The sequence below is a fragment of the Brachypodium distachyon genome, chromosome 5 (assembly GCF_000005505.3).
Source record: "Brachypodium distachyon strain Bd21 chromosome 5, Brachypodium_distachyon_v3.0, whole genome shotgun sequence".
Classification (NCBI taxonomy): Eukaryota; Viridiplantae; Streptophyta; class Magnoliopsida; order Poales; family Poaceae; genus Brachypodium; species Brachypodium distachyon.
Genome location: NC_016135.3, coordinates 19,166,354 through 19,185,387, shown reverse-complemented (window position 1 = coordinate 19,185,387; position 19,034 = coordinate 19,166,354). Strand labels below are relative to the sequence as shown.

Below are 19,034 nucleotides of genomic sequence, written 5' to 3'. Positions count from 1 at the left end.
AGGCCAGGTTTATGGGCCTTTCGTAGGCCAACAAGAAAGGATTTAAAGTTTAAAATGCCGACTTTGGGACAAAGCCTGGTGGGCCTTTAGGAACAGTAACATGCCTTCCATGGGCCGGAGTACAATGGGTCGGGCCTTTGACAGGCCTACTGTGGGTTGAGTTGTGATGGACCGAATCAAACAGTAATGTGCCTTTTCCAAGCCAAAACAATTACAGGTCATGAAGCGTAACAAGCCTTACATGGGCCACAATCCCGTGGGTCAGCCCAATAGGTACCATGCCCACTTTGAGCCCTAATAGTAAGGGGCTAGAAATTTAAAAGGCTATTCATGGATCTTGATCTGATGTGATGGTCCATATTGTTATGGGCCTACGACAGGCCAAAATAATTGGGTTAGGTTCTTATTAGGCCTGACACATGGGCGGGCACGCTTAATATCAAGCAGGCCAAAACATATGGGACCGGTAGACACCTAACTTGCTTTTGTAGGCAAGTGTGAATGATATGACTTATGTGCACGTGATGAATGTAATCTATGCGTGTCGGCCGGGTGGAGCTGAAGTGCTATCAATTGTTGTACTATAACGATTTACATGTCGACTTTTCTATGTAATTGTATTACTAGCTAGTGTAGATGTTTGGAGAACTTGAAGAACACGAGAGCCGGCAACAAGCCACAAGACGGCGCATGACAAAAGATGAACGCAATCCACCTTACAGCTTCATGGAGATCGAGATCGCCATTGAATAAGAGCCATACCATTTCACATTTAATGTCTGATGTATTTATGTTTTTTTTTAGAGCGGTAGTGGGATACTCTTGGTAATAGGCTCATAAAATTAGGACGCTGCCAATTCTTTCCTGCTAGATGGGTTTGTCAGGACTATCACAACGATTGTGATTCTAGTGGGAGCATAGGTATTAAAGTAATTAATATGCTCGCTAATTTATGAATACATTATTTTGTATATTTTTGGCTGTAGATCAATGGCACCTAACACTAGACTCCAGTTGCTTTGAGGTCAATCCGTGGAACTAAGTTTACATACTGAGACTGGTATGGTAATTTGTAGATAGTCCTCAAAATGAATAATCATGTTCCCCGCTCCACCATGACACCGGCCGGCGCACTTGTAGCTTCGTGTGAAGATAGTGAGCGGCAAGCTTGATTATGTACTCCGTCCGTTTCATAATTCTTGTCTCAAATTTGTCCAAAATTAGACGTATCTATTCTTAAAAAGCGTCTAGATACATGTAAGATTTTAACAAGAATTATGAAACGGAGAAAGTAGCTTCGTGTGAAACCATCAAATGTACTAGAATTTAGGAACAGCTGAAATTGGTCCAGTAAGAGCCTTTTTTTTTTAGGAAAATAAGAGCCCTGCCGTTCAATTAAGCAGAAAAAGAGTACAACTAGCTTTGGGAACAGGAGGCAAAGCTAGAGAGAAAACCCCCAAAAACAACGGACTACTCACACAAAACGTCAGCACCCACAACCGAGCCATTCTGAAAATCCGAAACTCCTCATGACAAGAGAAAGCGACCCAATCCTCGTCCTTGTCCAGTAAGAAATTCAGGAACAAGAGAACAAGGGCAAAACTTTGTGGCGAAATTTAAACCAACATTTACAAAGATGTCCCAACCATCAGCTACCTACAATTCCGTGCTCTTACCTTTATTTATGCACCAAATTAATCTAGAAACAAGATGACGAATCAATAAAAGTTTACAATTCCAGAGATGGTGATAGGAGAGTCGATCAGCACCCGCTTTGCTTTTCCTTGGGAAACCAACTGTGGCAGTGTGTTTGCTTCCTTTGGCGCAACACCTCCCACAGTCCATAGAGTACAATGTGGAAAATCATTGTTAGAGACAATAGCCTCACCATTTACCATTCCAAGCTGCGCCCCGAGCGCAGCCATCTTGTCGTTGTAGAAGAATGCGTTAAATGATACGGGGAGTTTTTTGTTCCGGTAGAGGCTGTAACTTGCAACTGCAGCTACACCATGGGCTCTTTTGTGGGCGAGGGTGACATGCACCTTCATCAGGTTATCCTCTAATTTTATGCCGTTAAGAAAATTGCTGACGTCAGTGTCCTTCTCTGCAACCTGTTCAGTTGTGCAATATGCAAGATGTGGTTAACGTCACAGCAACGCTTCATATAACGAAATAACCTAGCAGCAGCGGTCACATAGAACAAGCCTATGCCTAAGGAACACCTGAGCTGAGCAAAGAATTCTTGCTTTGGGGACTAAGCTGAGCATACAGTTCTTACCTTCCGGACAAGGCCCAATATATCTGCCTGGGATAAAGTCACAGCAGCAAAACTGATATTGTCGAAGCTCTGCTTCGCAGTAGCAGGTGTTATAGTATCACCTTTTGCGACAGCCTTTAACTGATCCACTACTTCTTTCACAGCAACCTCAAATGGAACCTAAACAAAATAAACATTATAACAGAAAAAAATCAAATACCTTTGTCCTCAGGGAACAAAAGCATCATCTTCCTGTGCACTGAAATTGTAACTCAAATTACTGCATGCTAGCCAATAATTCCCTAATTAAAGCACATCACACAGTAATGCAAAGTCATCTCTACTGCTATTACCAAATACAAAATAAGTGTTAAAATTAAGAGTGGGTCCAATTTCAAAATTGTGACTGTAAAGAGCGTAATGACACCCCCAATGGATGAGGTTGGTACCCAAATGTGTCAGCGTAGGACCCACAAAGTAAAGAGGTACTACAATTAATAATGTGAGTGAAAAAAGGTAGCTATATGTATTGTATATTGGTATTCACACTAAGTTTAGGGTTTGTGTGTCTTCTCTTCTACAGGGTAAAGTGAGTTTGGAAGGTTGATCTACCACGAACTTCTTTGTCTTGAGCTAAGCTTAGAAAATTCTCTTTTATTATTAGTTTGTGATAAAAAAGACACGGGGCAGTGCAAAACCACAACCACCTATCCTTACTGACTATTTGGTACTTTATTGAGTATAGGGTTTGTGTCTTCTCTTCTACAGTAAAGTGAGTTTGGAAGGCTGATCTACCACAAACTTCTTTGTCTTGAGCTAAGCTTAGAAAATTCTCTTTTATAATTAGTTTGTGATAAAAAGACACAGGGCAGTGCAAAACCACAACCACTTATCCTTACTGACTACTTCCTTCGTTCCATAATTCTTGTCTCAAATTTGTCCAAATATGGATGTATCTATTTCTAAAAAGAGTCTAGATACATGTAATATTTCGACAAGAATTATGGAACGGAGGTAGTATTTGATACTTTACTGTTCTAATTGCCCACAAGTTAAATTTTCTCAATCAACCCCTGAAAAGAATACATATTTTCAACAAATAATAGATGTGATATGTTTACCTGAATGGATTTAAGATAATCAGCATTCCCAAACAAGATCTCGCGCAACCTCTTCTCCCACTGTGCCCATTCTCTAACATATGAACCTTGCGATAGCTCCGCTCTGATTTGACATTATTGGACAAATCAGCCAGTATATAAAGAATCATGATTTTGACTATTTGCGGTAGCTAGCTTTTTTGAACATTATCAGATAATACATCACTAATTTTGCACTCTTGGGGTTTGGGGGGTTAACAGGTAACAGTTACATACCTTCCATGAGTGAATAAGCTAAGCCCCTCATCTAAGATACTTTTAACATCACCAGGCAATGGACCTCTGGAACAAAAGCCAAGTAAGAGTTTAGTAGATAATGTTTTTAACCAACAAATATGAAGGCGGTCTCATCACGGCATGTTTCTCTGGTACATATATTATGAAAGGCTATAAACTTCTGGGATCTGGGTGCATAGCAAGTTATCTTTCTAAATATTTCCCCCAGTGATAACAAGAGAACTGCTGAAAACAGTACAGGAACACAGAAGGGCCTGGCTCAACAAACGAGATACTTTAGATAAACAATAAACAAATACAAAAATGTATCGGCCAACAAACAGGACATTTATAAAAGAGGAAACATATAAGAGCATAAGAAACAGGACATTTTATTAAAAAAAACAATGGTAGAAGCAGTACAAGAATATGTGAAAATCTCTTACCTATCTGGCTTCAGAAGAGGCATCTTAACCAAGAAGCCAAAACGCTCATACAGTTCGCTTTCGAATTCACTTCGACTCTGGAAGTGCATTTGTCTTGAATGTAACATTGATAATATGGTACACTCCAGCAGGATCAGAAACAGTTAATCAGGAAAGGACATACCTTGCCCTCATACAGGTTGTAGAACTTCAGCAAAACATAACCAGCATTCCACAATGCCTCGTCCAGATGTCCCTTTATAAGTACGTAGTCATAACATGTTAGACAATTTACAATATACAGCACTCACTATCTACAAGGTTGCGTAAATCGTAAATATTGTGTACATCATGATTGACCCGTTGGAGCACACGAAACATGAAAACAGCAAGAGCTTCCAAAGAAAATGGATTTGTATCGGTGCCTGCAGTTTAAAGGAAATGAAGAAAAATCACAAAGCAACTGAGTGATCATATCAAAGAATATAAGCATTTCGTAAATAGAGATAGACAGTGAAGACGGGAATAACATTCCAGAATCTAAATAATCTGCAAGCAAGGGGTTGTGTGCTGACTTAGAAAATAATCTCCAAGTAATTGCTTTCCTCTTGAGTTCTCCGTAAAGTGGCAAAAGAAAAATGGAGCAAAATATAATGAAGCATATGTTACCTTCAGAATCAGAAATAACAGAAACATCAGCTGCTTTTGTGGTCCTGCATATATACTCAATCTAGAATAAATAGACCATCAGTTCAGTTCTTTCTAAACTGTAGCATGTGAAAGAAATAACATTGATAGGTACGCTATCTAATGTGAAAGCAATCTTGCCTGCTGCCACACTTTCTTATTTGGTGCGTTTTTATTGGCCAGGGTTATTCTAAACGGTTCCTCTTTTTGCTTATCAGCAACCTTTTGCCAGTATCTTCCTGTAAGGGCAATCAGTTTATAAAAAGGTCAAAACAGCCTCACTCTAGAAGAGTAACTCTGGAAAATTAATCAGTTTGGATGAAATATAGCAGCTAAAATAGCAAGAAAATTGAATAACATGTATACAGGTATATATTTATGCAGTACTCTACCAATAGAACAACTGATGCTATAAACATATACTGCTAAAAGTAATACAAAATCATGTTCCCTTAGTTCTGAAGAAACTGCATCTACAGCAGGATATCGACTATAATTTATTTCAGTACAGCAGCCTCCTATTGAGTAGAAATATGGTCCTATTTTGGCCCTGCAAACTTTGGATCCATTTTTAGCAGAAAGAAACCTCTACCTCACCTGTTACACAACCTAACGGTCCAGTGTCCCTAACATGAAAGCTCGTTTGTACCCATGATAAAAAAAAACTCGTGTTCTATTGTCCACACAAAATGATGACTTCCAAATTAAGGCCTTGCAACCAAATCAGAGTACGAAAAATTATCCATGCACTTACAGATAATATTGATAATACATAATTACCAAATGTGGATGGCTCACTAGTGACAGAAAGTCTTTTCTCAATAGCACAATGGAATATTATAATTATAAAAATTAAGCTACCTCAGGAAAAACAAATTTTACCAGTTCTTATTGTTGAACAAGGAATATATCAATCATTCAAAGTCGGGAAGAATTGCTACATGCTGACAGAATAATCAAATTTGTACTCATTCTCATAAGCACATGTAAATTTGTATTCTATTTGCATGAGAAAATCTAAGAACAAGTGGACCTACTCCACCAAACCCATGTTTTGGTCCTGTGAACATAGCAACCAAAGAATACCGCCAAATGTTCCGTACCTCCAATAAGATCTCCTGTCAAACTATGAAGAGGGCGATTATCACCGAGGCCACCAGGCATTTCCAATATTTCCTTACATAGAGTGGACTTTGCACAACCAGGTATACCTGAAAGAAGAATAAACATTGACGGTGACCAAAACAATATAAGGAGGACCAAGAAAACATAATGGCAATCAGAAAATCATAAAACTGACAAGGATATTTACTAGCTAGACAATTGTGGTATACCGAATGATCTTAGAACCTGATTGGTCTGGTATAAGCTTAGGTTCACGGGGTTTACAGGTTCAAGTCAAGCAACCCAAGGAGCCAGTTGGTCTGAGGCTTACAGTTAATATTACTTAAGCAACCATCCGTTGAGAAGCTGCTTGCACGACTTAATTATCTAGTTTATCAGGTTTATAAGCTGTAAGCTAGATAAGCTAATGTTTGAGAATTGAGACCAGGCCAAGCTACACCATATAGGTTCACAAATATTATGAATGCTCACACAGGGTAAGAAAAATCCAGAACCAACAAATTTAGGACATATAATTAATTAAGCCTAAAGTTACCTGAAAACAATGGTCTCTAGACCTACGCTGGTAAAAATGAGATCCATGGGCACGAGCACCCAGTATATTTTTGTTGAAGGGAGAGCCCACCCGGGTGAGATACCAAAAATTCTATCCCAATATGATTCGAACCCTGGTCCAGCAGGGATGTGCCGTTGCGACCCTACCGCTGGACTATTGCCCAGTTCCGCTTTGGAAACTCATCTGCAAGACTGGGGGCGCCAAAGTAGGTCAAGTTCTTCTCATGATCTCAATTACTCATGATGGCAGGATTTTTGTCTTAACGAAACAAAATGCGCCAACCTTCGTGAAATGGAGGGAGTATTTAAGAACTACTACGAGGTTATTTAACAATCGCTATCAGGTTTTTTGAAGCAAATGTCAGGTTGTCCAGTATACTTACCACATTGTTTATTAATAGCTATGAGGCTATTTAGCTATAATAACCGTATTATCTACCTATCATAATATTTTTGAAGCAACTGCAAAACTATTGCATGTAGCTCTCTGGTTGTTCTAAACTTCTAATATAACTATCGAGTTTCTCAAAACCAAAATACCAAGTTTTTGTGCAACCTATCAAATTTCTGGCATTCTTGTAAAAACATTATTGTTGGTATCATCTAAGCAGTCGGGAAATTTCTACCTCCCAGCTTAGACATTACACACAATCAAGTGTTAAGGTGAGTGTGCTCCTAGCAGTTAGTTGGTCTAAAATCTTTGTAGCAAATCAGAAAAAATGTGTTGTATATACACGGGAGCACACGAGGTGATGCGAGGCACACGCCAGGGAAAGTAGGCCCTTGCTGTCCCTGTCTGCACGTGGGCCGCGATAAAGCCTATCTTGTAATCTGCCTATATATATATGAGATAACAGGAAACCCACAATTGTGGTCAACCAAATCTATTCTGTCATGGTATCAGAAAAGCGATCCAACGCTTCCACACCCCTCTTCTACCGCCAACGTGGACGAGCATCCCCACCCTCCTCACCCCCACGCTGCCCTCTGGGCGCAGGGCGCGGCAACCCAGAGCGTCAAATCCCTCACGCCCGTCACCCTCGACCTCAAAGCCTCCAATTTCACCAAGCGGTGCAATTTTCTTCAAGTTGCCGTTACCCAATACGCCCTCGCGACAACTAGCAAGCTCGCGCCGGCTACCTCAGCCAGAAAATTCGCAACATCGAGCAAGGCGACAAGAGCATCACCAGCTACTGCCTTGAGCAGAAAACCACCGGCGGCGCGCTTGCTGAAGTTGGGCCCCCCTCGCAGACGATGCCCTAGTCTAGAACACCATCAAGGGCCTCGACGAGAAGTACCATGGCGTGGCCGCCCTCGCGCCTCTCCTGACGCCCGTTCCCCACTTTTCTCCAATTCCGCAACATGCTACTTCTGCAGGAACTTCAGCCCTCCAACGTGAGCTCCCCCACGCCCTCCGTGTTCTACTCCACCCCTCTGATTGGAATAAATCAGCGCAGGCCCCCGCCCCTTCACACGCCGTACCCCCACGCCAACACCGGCTACGGCCCCGGGTCTGGCTCCGGCAACTACAAGGGGAAGAAGAAGAACGGAGGCGGTGGTGCAGCAGATTTGTTATTAGACATTCACTCACCCGGACATCGCCTACGCCGTGCAGCACACGGTCTCTCGCAACAGTGCTGAAGCCGAGTATCGGGCTGTTGCAAACGCTGTCGCTGAAGCCGAGTATCGGGCTGTTGCAAACCTGGTTCACTTGGTCCTCCACGAGCTCCATCGCCCTCTACCCAGTGCCACTGTTGTTTTCTGTGACAACCTGAGCACTGTCTACATGTCCATGAATCCCGTTCAGCATCAACGCACCAAACACATCGTGATTGACCTTCACTTAATTCGAGATCGAGTTGCGTTGGGGCACATTCGAGTTCTTCATGTGCCTTCGTCTCGACAATTTGCGGACATCTTCACCAAAGGCCTACCAACGCCGGTGTTCTTGGACTTCCGATCCAGTCTCAGCGTCCGAATCTCCCGTTGCAACTGCGGGGGGATGTTAGGCAGCCGAATAAGTGTAGCATATTCGGTCATATCCTGCCATCATTAGTGCTTGAGATTTGCATATAATCAGGCCATTATGGTTAGGATTAGTATTGATTGTTTCCATGTATACCCTGTAATCTGCCTATATATATGAGATAACAGGAAACCCACAATTTTGGTCAACCAAACCTATTCTATCACGTACAATGATCTATAGCTATTGGGAAAATCCAAATGAATCAAATGGTCTATCATCTGAAGCAGTATACTCTTCCCCCAACCTCACACACAAACAGAAAAAATAGAAGCAAATCAGTTAGGTCGACAGTTTAGACAATGCCGGGTAAGGGCGGTACGAATGATTATCAAGTTTATTAATCTTGAGAATATTAAAAACCAGTTATTCTAATGATTTGAAACAACTCAAGATTAAGAGTGCTTATGAAACATAAACCTTAGAATCTGTTAAAGGAAAATACAATTTACCAGGAAAGAAGACAATAAGGCCCTCAGTTTTGGAAACAACATCGAGGGACGTTGTAGGACTAGAAGGTGCTGCCCCACATTCTGGCTGAAGATCATCCTCTCCATCTCTCAAATTTTCTGCTTGAACCAAGACACCAGCAGCCCCTACCAAAGCCTGGTTAGCATATTGTTCAAGGAAAGGCTCTGCCTCATCAAGATACGCTGAGGACGAGAGTGGCTTATTGCCACACTTCCCTGTAATGTGGATAGCCCTGTTTTAGCAAACAAAAAAAAATATTTATAGTTTGGTAACACAACACGTAAAACAATTCCTCCTATGAAGAGAAACAAGTTAGTAATATACCATTGATTCAACAGTTTGCAAAGCTCTTTCTGTTTATGTGCCGATGTTCCCCAATTCTTCATTTGCCTATTAACACATTCAGGACCATTGATATCAGAGGTAACACTGTTTGCATTCAATACAACAGCACCAACCAAAATTTAATGTAGTCACAATCGACAACTCAGCTCAAAAGTTTCACATGGCTGAAACCTTCAAGCATCAAATCATCACTTGATGAAGAAAAATTCTTGAATAGCATAGAAGGGGTCCCAAACATGGTAGCGGCCTCGCTTTCCAGGTATTAACATTTCCTACTAATATGCATATCAACTAAGTAGATGCCTGGAGGATGCACTAGCTATGTTTCTGGTATTACAATATGGGCAGAATGAAACTAAATCAAGACTAGTAACTGCAATGCTCATCTGTTTCAGCCAACTGCAGAAGGAACTGTGGAAAGGTGAAGAACGAAAATTTGAGATTTGAATGCATGACATACCTCAGGCAATAAGCTTGATAATTAGATGGGCCATCTTCTTTGAAAAGGATGGAGAGGCCATCCCGAATTAAAAAGGTCCTGATCTGTCAGGTAGCCATGTAAGAGAATTGTTAGAAGATACAGATACATATCCATCATTTCAAACTTTTATGATTGCAGTCCTCTCCAGCATGCAAGAATAAAAAGCCTCTAAAGTAAAGAAGTCCACACAGATATGCCAAGCATATAAGCATTATAATGACAGTGTAATACTTATTTTAGATATGCATCGAATGTTAAAATGAAAGCAAGCAATCCAGAGTAAACAGAATTGTACTCATACATCAAGAAGTGACCAACGAACACCTCTAAAAGAAGCTGCAAACAATGACAATGAAGTACCTTATAATTCAGGAATTTTAGTTTGACCATCAAACTTGAATCCTCACCAGCCAGACCATCCTGAGCCGACGAACTTGAACACACGGCACCATCAATAATTTCCAGTGAAGTGTTACTGTCTTTGGAAAGTTCAGCACCCTTCTTATTGTTCGCCTTGAACAGGTTTATATGAATGAAGAAACCTAACCATGAAACATTACGTCCGTCAAAGCGACGCTGACTTATTTTATTGAGAAGAATTTTGAGTCACATCATCCATCTTACCCCTGTACAGTGGCCATAACCCTTGATTTTTCCTAAAAATATACATGACCGATTAAATCTAAGAACAAATAATAAATAAATAAAGGAAAACAAAAAAAGGTGCTGGAATGAATTAAAGGTACGTGAGATTGACTTTGCAATCGTACCTCATCTCTTTCTGATAACGTCTAAAAATAGAATCCCTGCGCACATGGATAACCATTTTGTATGAAAGAGAATCAACATTTTGGTAATTCAAGTAACATTTGAACGATACACGGAAATTTCTCTGCTTCATCAAACGAATCATCTCCTATAACAGTGCAGAAGAAATAAATTATCATGTTCTAGTTATTGGATGCTGACATTTGCAGTTTACAAAACATCTACCATGTAAGTATGCCTGTTATCTACAGCAATTGCAAAAAGACTTATTGTTGGACAAGAACAAATAAAAACTACTAACCTGCAATTTCTTAGTTGCATAGTCTGTAGGATGTGCTTCCAAAAAGGAAGTGACAAGCGATTCATCAGTGCTTTGAGACTGAGCATCAAGACTACTGTTTCCAAACCAATCAGAGTGGTCTGGACACATTGAAGATCCGACATTTTCAAGAAGTGCTTTAATTTTCTGTTCATGTAGAAGTAATAAGAAGTTACAACACCATAGAACCAATACAAAACTAATAAAATCATGAAAAGGGTGAATACCAGTTGACAAAATTAAACAATACCTGCTTTTCATCTGACCTATGAGCGGCACATATTTCACGTAAACTTGGTCCTAAATCAGAGTCAACTGCAGAGGAAAGTTACTTTGTACATCAACAATAAAAACTAATGTATTTACAGCTCCACAACTTGACTGCATTGAGAATTATTTACTATAACATGTTCAGGTGCATCGGAAAATATTTATTAGGACAAAAGTGTGGATGACGAGCATTTCAAAAAAGTGAAGCTCTTTTTTCCGAGAAACCGCAAAAGCATTGCATCTTGTTGCACTGAAAAGGCAGGAAAAGTATTTACAAGCCTAGACAGGCTGGGGCACAACTTACGCAAAAAGAAAATTAATGCACATCCCAGGTTCCTGGCTAACACACTCAAGCCAAGCTACTCAAACTTTAGTCGTTGGTAAGGAAACTCTGGAGCCTGTGAAAAGATAATTTAAGCTATGTACTGGTTCCCTGAGGCACATACATTGCCTGCATATTCTTGGCAGCATTGTACCATCTACCTAGTTTTCAGTCAATGGGGCTGTCCCTCTTCTGCTGGCTGGCCTGAAGGTTGACCACATGCATAAACTAGCTGCTGCTAGACCTGCGACACTGGTCTTTACCAGTAACTGCTCCAAGAACTATGATCACAAGAACTGTTAATCCATGCAGTCCGTGTAACAAGGTGACAAAAGAAGTACTCCAGTTTCTAGAAGTAACTGGAAAAAAGCAATAGAGAAAACGCATATTTTTAAAGGGGTGGGAGTATAAATCTAGGACTGTAGTGGGTATATTTAGTGTTACTATTATCACACATCATTCTATTTCTAGAAGAAAACTAATTTCAGAGGTCGAACATTTCCAGTTTATTTTTAAATAGCATTCAAATCATTTTCATACCGTTCTGGAACAATGAATTCCGACATACTTTCGAGTTTTGAAACTGTGAGAAAGCAATAGAGAAAACGCATATTTTCGTATCAAAACGATTCGATTCAGTATTTAGGCCATCATGTTGGCCAATCAAACCAATAGGGAAATTAATCTCTTTCATCATCTCATCACCAACCATTGAACTTGAAAACACACGTCTATATGAAATCACTCTACCAAGAACAAAGCTAACGGAGCCATGAAATAAACTTGAGGTACAGATCCATTTGCATATCCTCTGTAATTTTGCACGGTTAGTACTTGACAGAGCATAATTCACTATACATTTAAGACACAATTTTGTCAGCTTGCACTTCTCATCGTCTTGCATTTACAAAGGTGTCCACGGAGTCGGCGGTGCAGCGCAGGCGGTGGCGGGGCAGAGGAGCTGCTGGGGCAGAGAAGCACAGCTCAGCAGCTGAGGTGGCCAACGAGCGGAGGACCTCCGTGAAGGGGCGCCGGCAGCGGCGGCCGGCCGAGCAGAGGACCTCCGGGGAGGAGTGGCAGCAGCGGCCTACCAAGCAGAGGGGAGCAGCAACGGCTGCTCTATGCGGCAGAGGAGCAGCAGCCTACTGCACGGGGAGAGCTGCTGGGTGGAGCGAGCTTCAGGGAGAGCTTCAGTGCACCCCCTGCTGCTAATGGGGCGAAGCTGCTAGACAGAGGATGGAGTCGCGGGAGGAAGAAGGACGGCGAAGCGATCGATCAATCCGATCATGTTTTGAATCTGAGGGGATTTCTTGAAAGATTTGAATAGCAGAGTTCTTTTTATTGTAAATGGACATATGTGAATGGGCCAAGACAACTAACTGGGGCTGGAGGGAGTAGCTCTATTTGAACATGAAACTTATTATTGAGACGAAAACTTATTTGAGATCGTTTGCAAACAAAGAGACACTCTTGTATGGCTCATCTATTTCACTCAAATAACAAGGGGATATTATTTACTAGCTTACCTCCATGTAATGGAGCCTGGGGGAGGCTTCTCAAGACTTCTTTCATTTGATCTGAACTTTGATGACTAACAATACGGGCAACCAGACCTTCAAGTATCTCACCCTGTACCTTTAAATGATCCTTGGACCCTACAGACGAAGAGAGACATGAAAACATATTAGAACAGCAGTGAGAGTGTAAGACAGCAATTGTTACTCAAGATAGACTTACCTGGTACAGATATATCAGCTATCCTGTCAAGGGCTTCGCAAACTGGTGTGGCAGTCCCCACTTCACACAATGCATCATAGGCACTGAAAAAAGAAGTGGCAGATTCCCTTGCAAAGATGTAAACAGAAAGAAGAATATTAAGAGAAGAACCAACGGTGTACAGATGCGCACTTTTTTAGGCAACAATGGCTCCAACAGATGAATGACATGATTGCATAGATGATAAAAATATAGCAGTTGAACAATGTCTATCAGTATGTACAGTGTAAAATAACTTCACAGCAACAATAGTCTATACCCCAAAGAGATGCATGACAATGTAAAGAGTAGTTGACGGTACATGGGAGAAGAGCACAAAAGTTCAATAAATTTACGAGCATTGGCATAGATGAGCGTATGATTCCTATCGAAACAACAATCCATTGTAATAATAAACTAAAAAACTGACAAGACAGGGAACATTACACTTAAGTTACGGATCGACCGAAAGATTGCAAAACATGACAAGAGAAGTCAAAATTGGCATTTGAATCATCAGAAGGTGTTCCGTGAAATGCTCATACACAAGAAATATAACTAAATAATTTAGTTTGGATTAATGGCAACGAACACTTTTACCCTCATGATGACATCCCGTATCAAACAGCTTCAGAATGGAAACTTATATCAAGCAAGGCAGTCAAATACTTTAGCAAAGGAATTCTCTTAACATAAGAGTTGTCAGATGGGCCACCTTGTGGAAAATAGCCAGACATGATTTGTTGATAGGCGCCATTTTCGACAAAAGGCAATCACGTCTGGAGTAGAATAGAACTTTGGTTTACCATGACCCAACTCTGTTACAGCTGTAACCACAGCTGCATAAAGGCCAAAACAAAACTGATATAAATATGCATTCAAAAGAGATATTGTTAATTAAAAAAGGACTGCCAAGAATGGTAAAAACTCATAGAGTGAAAAATGGTGTCATAATTAAATGGGTAAAGCAACCTCCAAAATAGAAGCAAGACAAATACCAGGATAAGATGAAGGCAGAATAACATGAGCAGAAAAAGGATGGTGCTGCTTTTTTTGTTCAGTCTTTATAACACCCCAAATAGAACCATGCTACTAAGTGAATGCAAACAATCTCTGAAGCACTGATATGTCAAAGTGTGGCGTGTCCACGTACCGTACGTCGTGCGATACGGCGATACTCCTCCGATACGTGTATCGCCTGCGTATCCCGATTTCCTGAATTAAAGAAAAAGAAAATAAAGCTGATACACGGCGGGGACGGCGGCGACACGGGAAGATCCCAGTCAAGCCGGGGCGCAGTATAACCTTAACCCCCGGTGCCCAGTCCACCTGGATTCGCCCCTCTCCGTCTCCTGGAGCCGTCTCCACTGCTGCTCGTCGCCAGCAGCAGGTAACTGCTTCAGCCCTGCTTGCTCCTGTCTATCTTGCTGCGCTGCCGCTACATGCTTGCTGATCTACTGGACGCCCCGATGTGCGTTCTGCTGTGCTAGCCTCCTATCCCTGCATGCTTGCTTGCTACTGCCTGCTGGGTTGTGCAATGTGTGCTGATGCCCCCACTATGGGGGCTGGCCAGGGAGTGAGATACGGCATGGCATCTGCAGGCAGCCAGTCTTCGCCTGGTGGTATCCCCGTATTACATGGTCAGTATTTTCATCTCATCTCAGGCATTCAATTAATTTGTCCATTTAATGTCATATTATTATTTTTATATATACTTGCCGTATCGCCGTATTGCTATTTTCTGAAATTGCCGTATCCCGTGTCGCCGTATCGGTGCTTCGTAGCAAACAATGAAATTTCAAGTATATCAATGGAAGCTTCTTACTGTTGTTAGTTTCCTGAATCGTAAAAATGTTTCTACTCCAACGGTTTTAGTTTATACGCTATATCAGCAGTTGTGGCAATCTTATCACAAAATGCAACCCAATTTTACCCCCAATAGTATTTGACCCTTTTATTATTCTTATAAACATCACTCATCTACTATCAAGTGCAGAAATAGTTATGCGTCATACATTTGAAGTTATAACTAGAAAACACTACTCCAGTAATGAATAACGATAAATAAAGTATATGGGGAGCACAATTTACATGAATCAGGGGAATTTACATGAATCGGGGGAGGGGGAGGGGGAGGGAGAGTACCATAATCGTCCTTTGGCCTTTGCCCATGGTCTCCTAATTCAGCTGTTACAAGTTCCATTGAAATGTTTATCCGGTTTTTCTGGAAGCATATAACATGGGCAAAATCAGGAATCTTAAGAAAACTGCTCACAAGCAGAAATGCACATGATGAAAATCCCTAATAATAAACTGAACATTCTTGGTGAGTGTCTAATTCCAAATAAACTATGTATCAAAGGAAGATTAAACAGCACAGCTACAATTGAGATTCCTAATGTGTTTGTTACCTAATACTCCCACCTTTTCATTTTCCAAAACGCATTTTGGTTAAGCACGGGGATTAAGGTGGCCATGATACCAAGAGAGCGATAGAGAAAAATGACCATGGTACCCATGATTTTAATGGCTTGGGAATAAGAGAAATTACTTAGTGTGTGTGTGTATTTATCATACATATAGACAATATTCTGGTACCTTAATGACACATATGAGATCTTAAGCTACTTAGTTCGAGGCTCTGCCAAATTAAAAACTATAACGAATAAAATAGATCCTGAGACAAGAAAGAAAATAAACTGAAAATACAGAAGTCGAAAGGCGTGTAGCTCTTGAGGAAAGTTGCCCTGGGCATGGAATACCTGGAGATAATCATTAAATTCGGCTTGCATTTGAGGAGCTTCCTTCCCCCAAGCTTCATGAAACATACGGTCCAGGACAAAAACGCCCACAGCAGTGTAGCTATAAGCAGGAATTGCATTACACTTAAGTTATATATCTCAACAAACATCAAGACAAAGTAGCATAACCTACATATTTCCAAAGCTATTCTTGGAATATCCTCCACGGTGACCAGCATACATGAATAGAGATCCTGAATGCTTCAGCGTAACCTGAACAAAAACTTATCTTTCTAGGGTAAGCAGGTTTTAACCATCATCATAAGTAGTTAGCTAAAATAAAATAAGTAATTAATCAAAAGGCAATAAAAAAAGATACTCCACCCGTTTTTATTTACTTCACATTCTGGGTTTAGTCAAAGTCAAACTTTGTAAAGTTTAACCAAGAATGTAAGAAAAAACATCAAGATTTATAATACCAAATGCATATGATCAGAAAATATACTTTATGAAGACTATAATACAATAGATTTTATATCGTAGATGTTGATATTTTTTCCCACATATTTGGTCAAACTTTACAAAAATTGACTTTGACTAAACCCAAAACGCGAACTAATTGTGAACGGAGGGGGTATCAAATATACCTCCATGGTAGCAAAGCCACGCGACACCATCTCAATCATCTGTTTACTTGTCTGCCATCACAAAAATGGGCGTAAGTTTCCCACTAAAAGTTTTGAATTACAACTCTATTCAGTAAATGTGAGTAATAGCCCCCCATAGTACTATAGCCAATTCGTTAAACAATTCTACAAGAAGATAAACTAAATGTGGTTACATTAACCAAAAACATGAGGTCAAGCAGATTGCAGACAGCATGTTCAAGAGTTCATCAACGGCTAAAAAGTAGAGCGCACAGTGCGTAGCAGCTAATTTCATTTGAATTACTCAAAGGGAAAAAAACTGAGTATTCATTAATACAATGGTAACCTGTACACCAATTAAGCAATGGATGATTTAGAAACTAAGCCTGGATTTAGCGATGTGGTGTACTATGATAGTCTAGTTTAATCTAACTTGCCAGACAGAGTCAAACAAAGTAGAGTAGTTGACTTTTGATACATTTTTTTCACAACTTTGAAAATAAGCATAGCAACAATCATGTCCCCAACAAATTAAGGTAATCCTTAACTCATAAATTTAAGTCGGGTCAAAATACTGAAACGGCAAACACAACTCACAATATGGTAACTTCCACATGCACTGTCTGATCAGAACCACCAAAATAATCGTGGGGAGAAAACTCCCGATAGTTGCTCAGGAAACACTTGGCATTGTTTATAACAAGGTAATGGAAGCAAGGAGCAATTCACGCACCTCTTGATCGGACTTCTCGTTCTGAAATTTGGGGTAGAAAGCGGCCCTGATCTGAGCCTCCGCGAATGTGTTATTGTCCATGGCGAAGTCTGCTGCTCCCGTGAACAACCTTGATGCGCCACCCTGCTCAGCCGCCACCTCCGAGGACCAGGGGCTGGCCCAGGTTCTTAAACTTGCGTATTCAAATTTTCGAAGTGTTAATTTTTTTTACAGCCTAAATGGCATGTGTAATTGATTATAGCATCAATCATATAGTAGTAATTGTACAATGTATAGAGGTATAATGCAGAATGTTTTCAGCATAACATCGTAAATTCATAAAATAGATAATAACATCAACAACTGTTCAACATATCGAAGTGGGAAACATCTGAATAACAGAGAGGCTGCAAAAAAAGCAAAATGGTAAGGAAGCTTACAGATTACATAACTTTCTGAATGCATCAGAAATTAGTGATGATGTTGTCATCCTGAACTAGCCAGAAGAATTCCGTTTCAAAAAGCCCTCATACGCTGTACCTCAAGAGTTGGTTTGCACTTTGCGACATGAAAGCTTCAACTTTTTCCTTTCCAAATCAGCTATAGCGACCAAATGTAACTATGCAAGATGAAAAAAAAATCTGATCAGTTCAATTTGGCATTGCAGGTGTTCTGAATTTCAGACCAATTCACTTGTTCACATCGATCGACAGTTCGACATTGACAAAAAGAATCAAAATTTGTAACACAACAAGAAGGCAAACATTTCAATCTGAATATTATTGAAAAGCATAGGTAAGCATTCATACTGCTAAAGAAGTCAATAATAAGTAGGAATCCTACTAGGGCAGTTTCGTATCGTCTCAAGGAGTTTATTTGCATGTTCAACAAATGAACCAAGAGATCATCAACGCAGATAAAACAATAATCTGAGTTCAATAAAAGACCCTGTCAATCACTAAATTTAAAATATGTTTGAAACAAAACAAACTCCAAATCTTGGATTGTTCCTATGGAAACTATTGATGGTACATACTATGGAGGCAGCGAAAAATGAAATACAAACGAACAAATTTGCATCGTCCACTACAGCAAAATAAAATCAGATCAAAAGAGACAAATCATGTACTCGAGTTACTGAAAATCTACAGAACAATCAAAGCAAGTCAGGATTTTAATAAAGCAACAAACATTGCATCCAATCACATAGTGTATTTTTAGTTACTCATGCTAGCAAGGGCGGAGGACCCGGTAGGGCACCTTGATTTTTGCCTCGGTTACGAATTGGGGAAGATTAAGGACGTGCAACGGGAAGCTAAAGGGCGGGATCTGTTCGTGGGGTGATGGGAGGAGAAACGGTCGGGAACGAGAGAATTGAAGTGGAGATAGATACCTGCGGTGGAGGCGCTCGCACGAGGAGGAAGACGAGCGACGGAGCGAGGGGGTTGGGGCGCTCGGCAGCGGGATGGGGAGGGAGGGGGTGGCGGTGGCAGGTAGGTTTAGGGGTTGTTTGTGTCAGGAATCATGCAAATTGGAGGCCAAAGGCCAGTATATATACGGGTAGATGTATGGTCAGAAAACTCCTTATACAACAGGAATATAACATGGCTATATAACTACAATTCTAACGTCCCTTCAAACTCATGGTGGATCAGCAACACTGAGTTTGTAGAGATAAAAGCCATGATGTGCTCTAGTCTGGGCCTTCGTGAAGAAATCTGCTAACGGGAGCTCAGAAGGCACAAACTGAAG

The 19,034-nt window shown here is 40.7% G+C and overlaps 1 protein-coding gene and 1 non-coding gene across 3 annotated transcripts; both read right to left on the bottom strand.

The window, feature by feature from the left end:
- Positions 1–1,507: 1,507 nt before the first annotated feature.
- On the bottom strand, positions 1,508–18,820 carry LOC100846175 (tRNA ligase 1). Of its 2 annotated transcripts, none has more exons than XM_024455920.1 (28): positions 18,676–18,820; positions 17,723–17,901; positions 17,304–17,475; positions 16,571–16,621; positions 16,117–16,196; positions 15,945–16,044; positions 15,328–15,406; positions 13,898–14,021; positions 13,165–13,271; positions 12,954–13,082; positions 11,086–11,150; positions 10,818–10,982; positions 10,519–10,664; positions 10,373–10,404; positions 10,109–10,290; positions 9,728–9,810; positions 9,247–9,312; positions 8,904–9,154; positions 5,849–5,956; positions 4,887–4,984; positions 4,728–4,788; positions 4,407–4,483; positions 4,243–4,314; positions 4,080–4,156; positions 3,634–3,699; positions 3,379–3,481; positions 2,279–2,437; positions 1,508–2,111 (listed from the first exon to the last, which is right to left on the bottom strand). In XM_024455920.1, exons 2-28 carry the CDS (start codon positions 17,770–17,772, stop codon positions 1,719–1,721), a joined length of 3,096 nt encoding a protein of 1,031 aa, XP_024311688.1. In that variant the 5' UTR covers positions 17,773–17,901; positions 18,676–18,820; the 3' UTR covers positions 1,508–1,718. The 2 variants fall into 2 exon arrangements, with proteins under 2 accessions (XP_024311688.1, XP_014751654.1); XM_014896168.2 differs by having other exon boundaries at positions 18,543–18,769.
- LOC112269640 lies at positions 12,051–12,131 on the bottom strand. The gene has a single exon (XR_002961531.1). It is a non-coding gene; the product is annotated as a small nucleolar RNA Z102/R77 (small nucleolar RNA).
- Positions 18,821–19,034: the final 214 nt, after the last annotated feature.

Bases quoted from the DNA above. Each gene is read 5' to 3' on its own strand.
- LOC100846175 (XM_024455920.1), bottom strand. From the start codon at position 17,772: ATGACAACATCATCACTAATTTCTGATGCATTCAGAAAGTTATGTAAT. The intron at 4,484-4,727 runs GTAACATATGCT...TTTAAACTGCAG, and splicing joins TGTTATTTCTGATTCTGAAG to GCACCGATACAAATCCATTT. The intron at 2,438-3,378 runs GTAAACATATCA...TATTTTGTTTAG, and splicing joins ATTATCTTAAATCCATTCAG to GTTCCATTTGAGGTTGCTGT.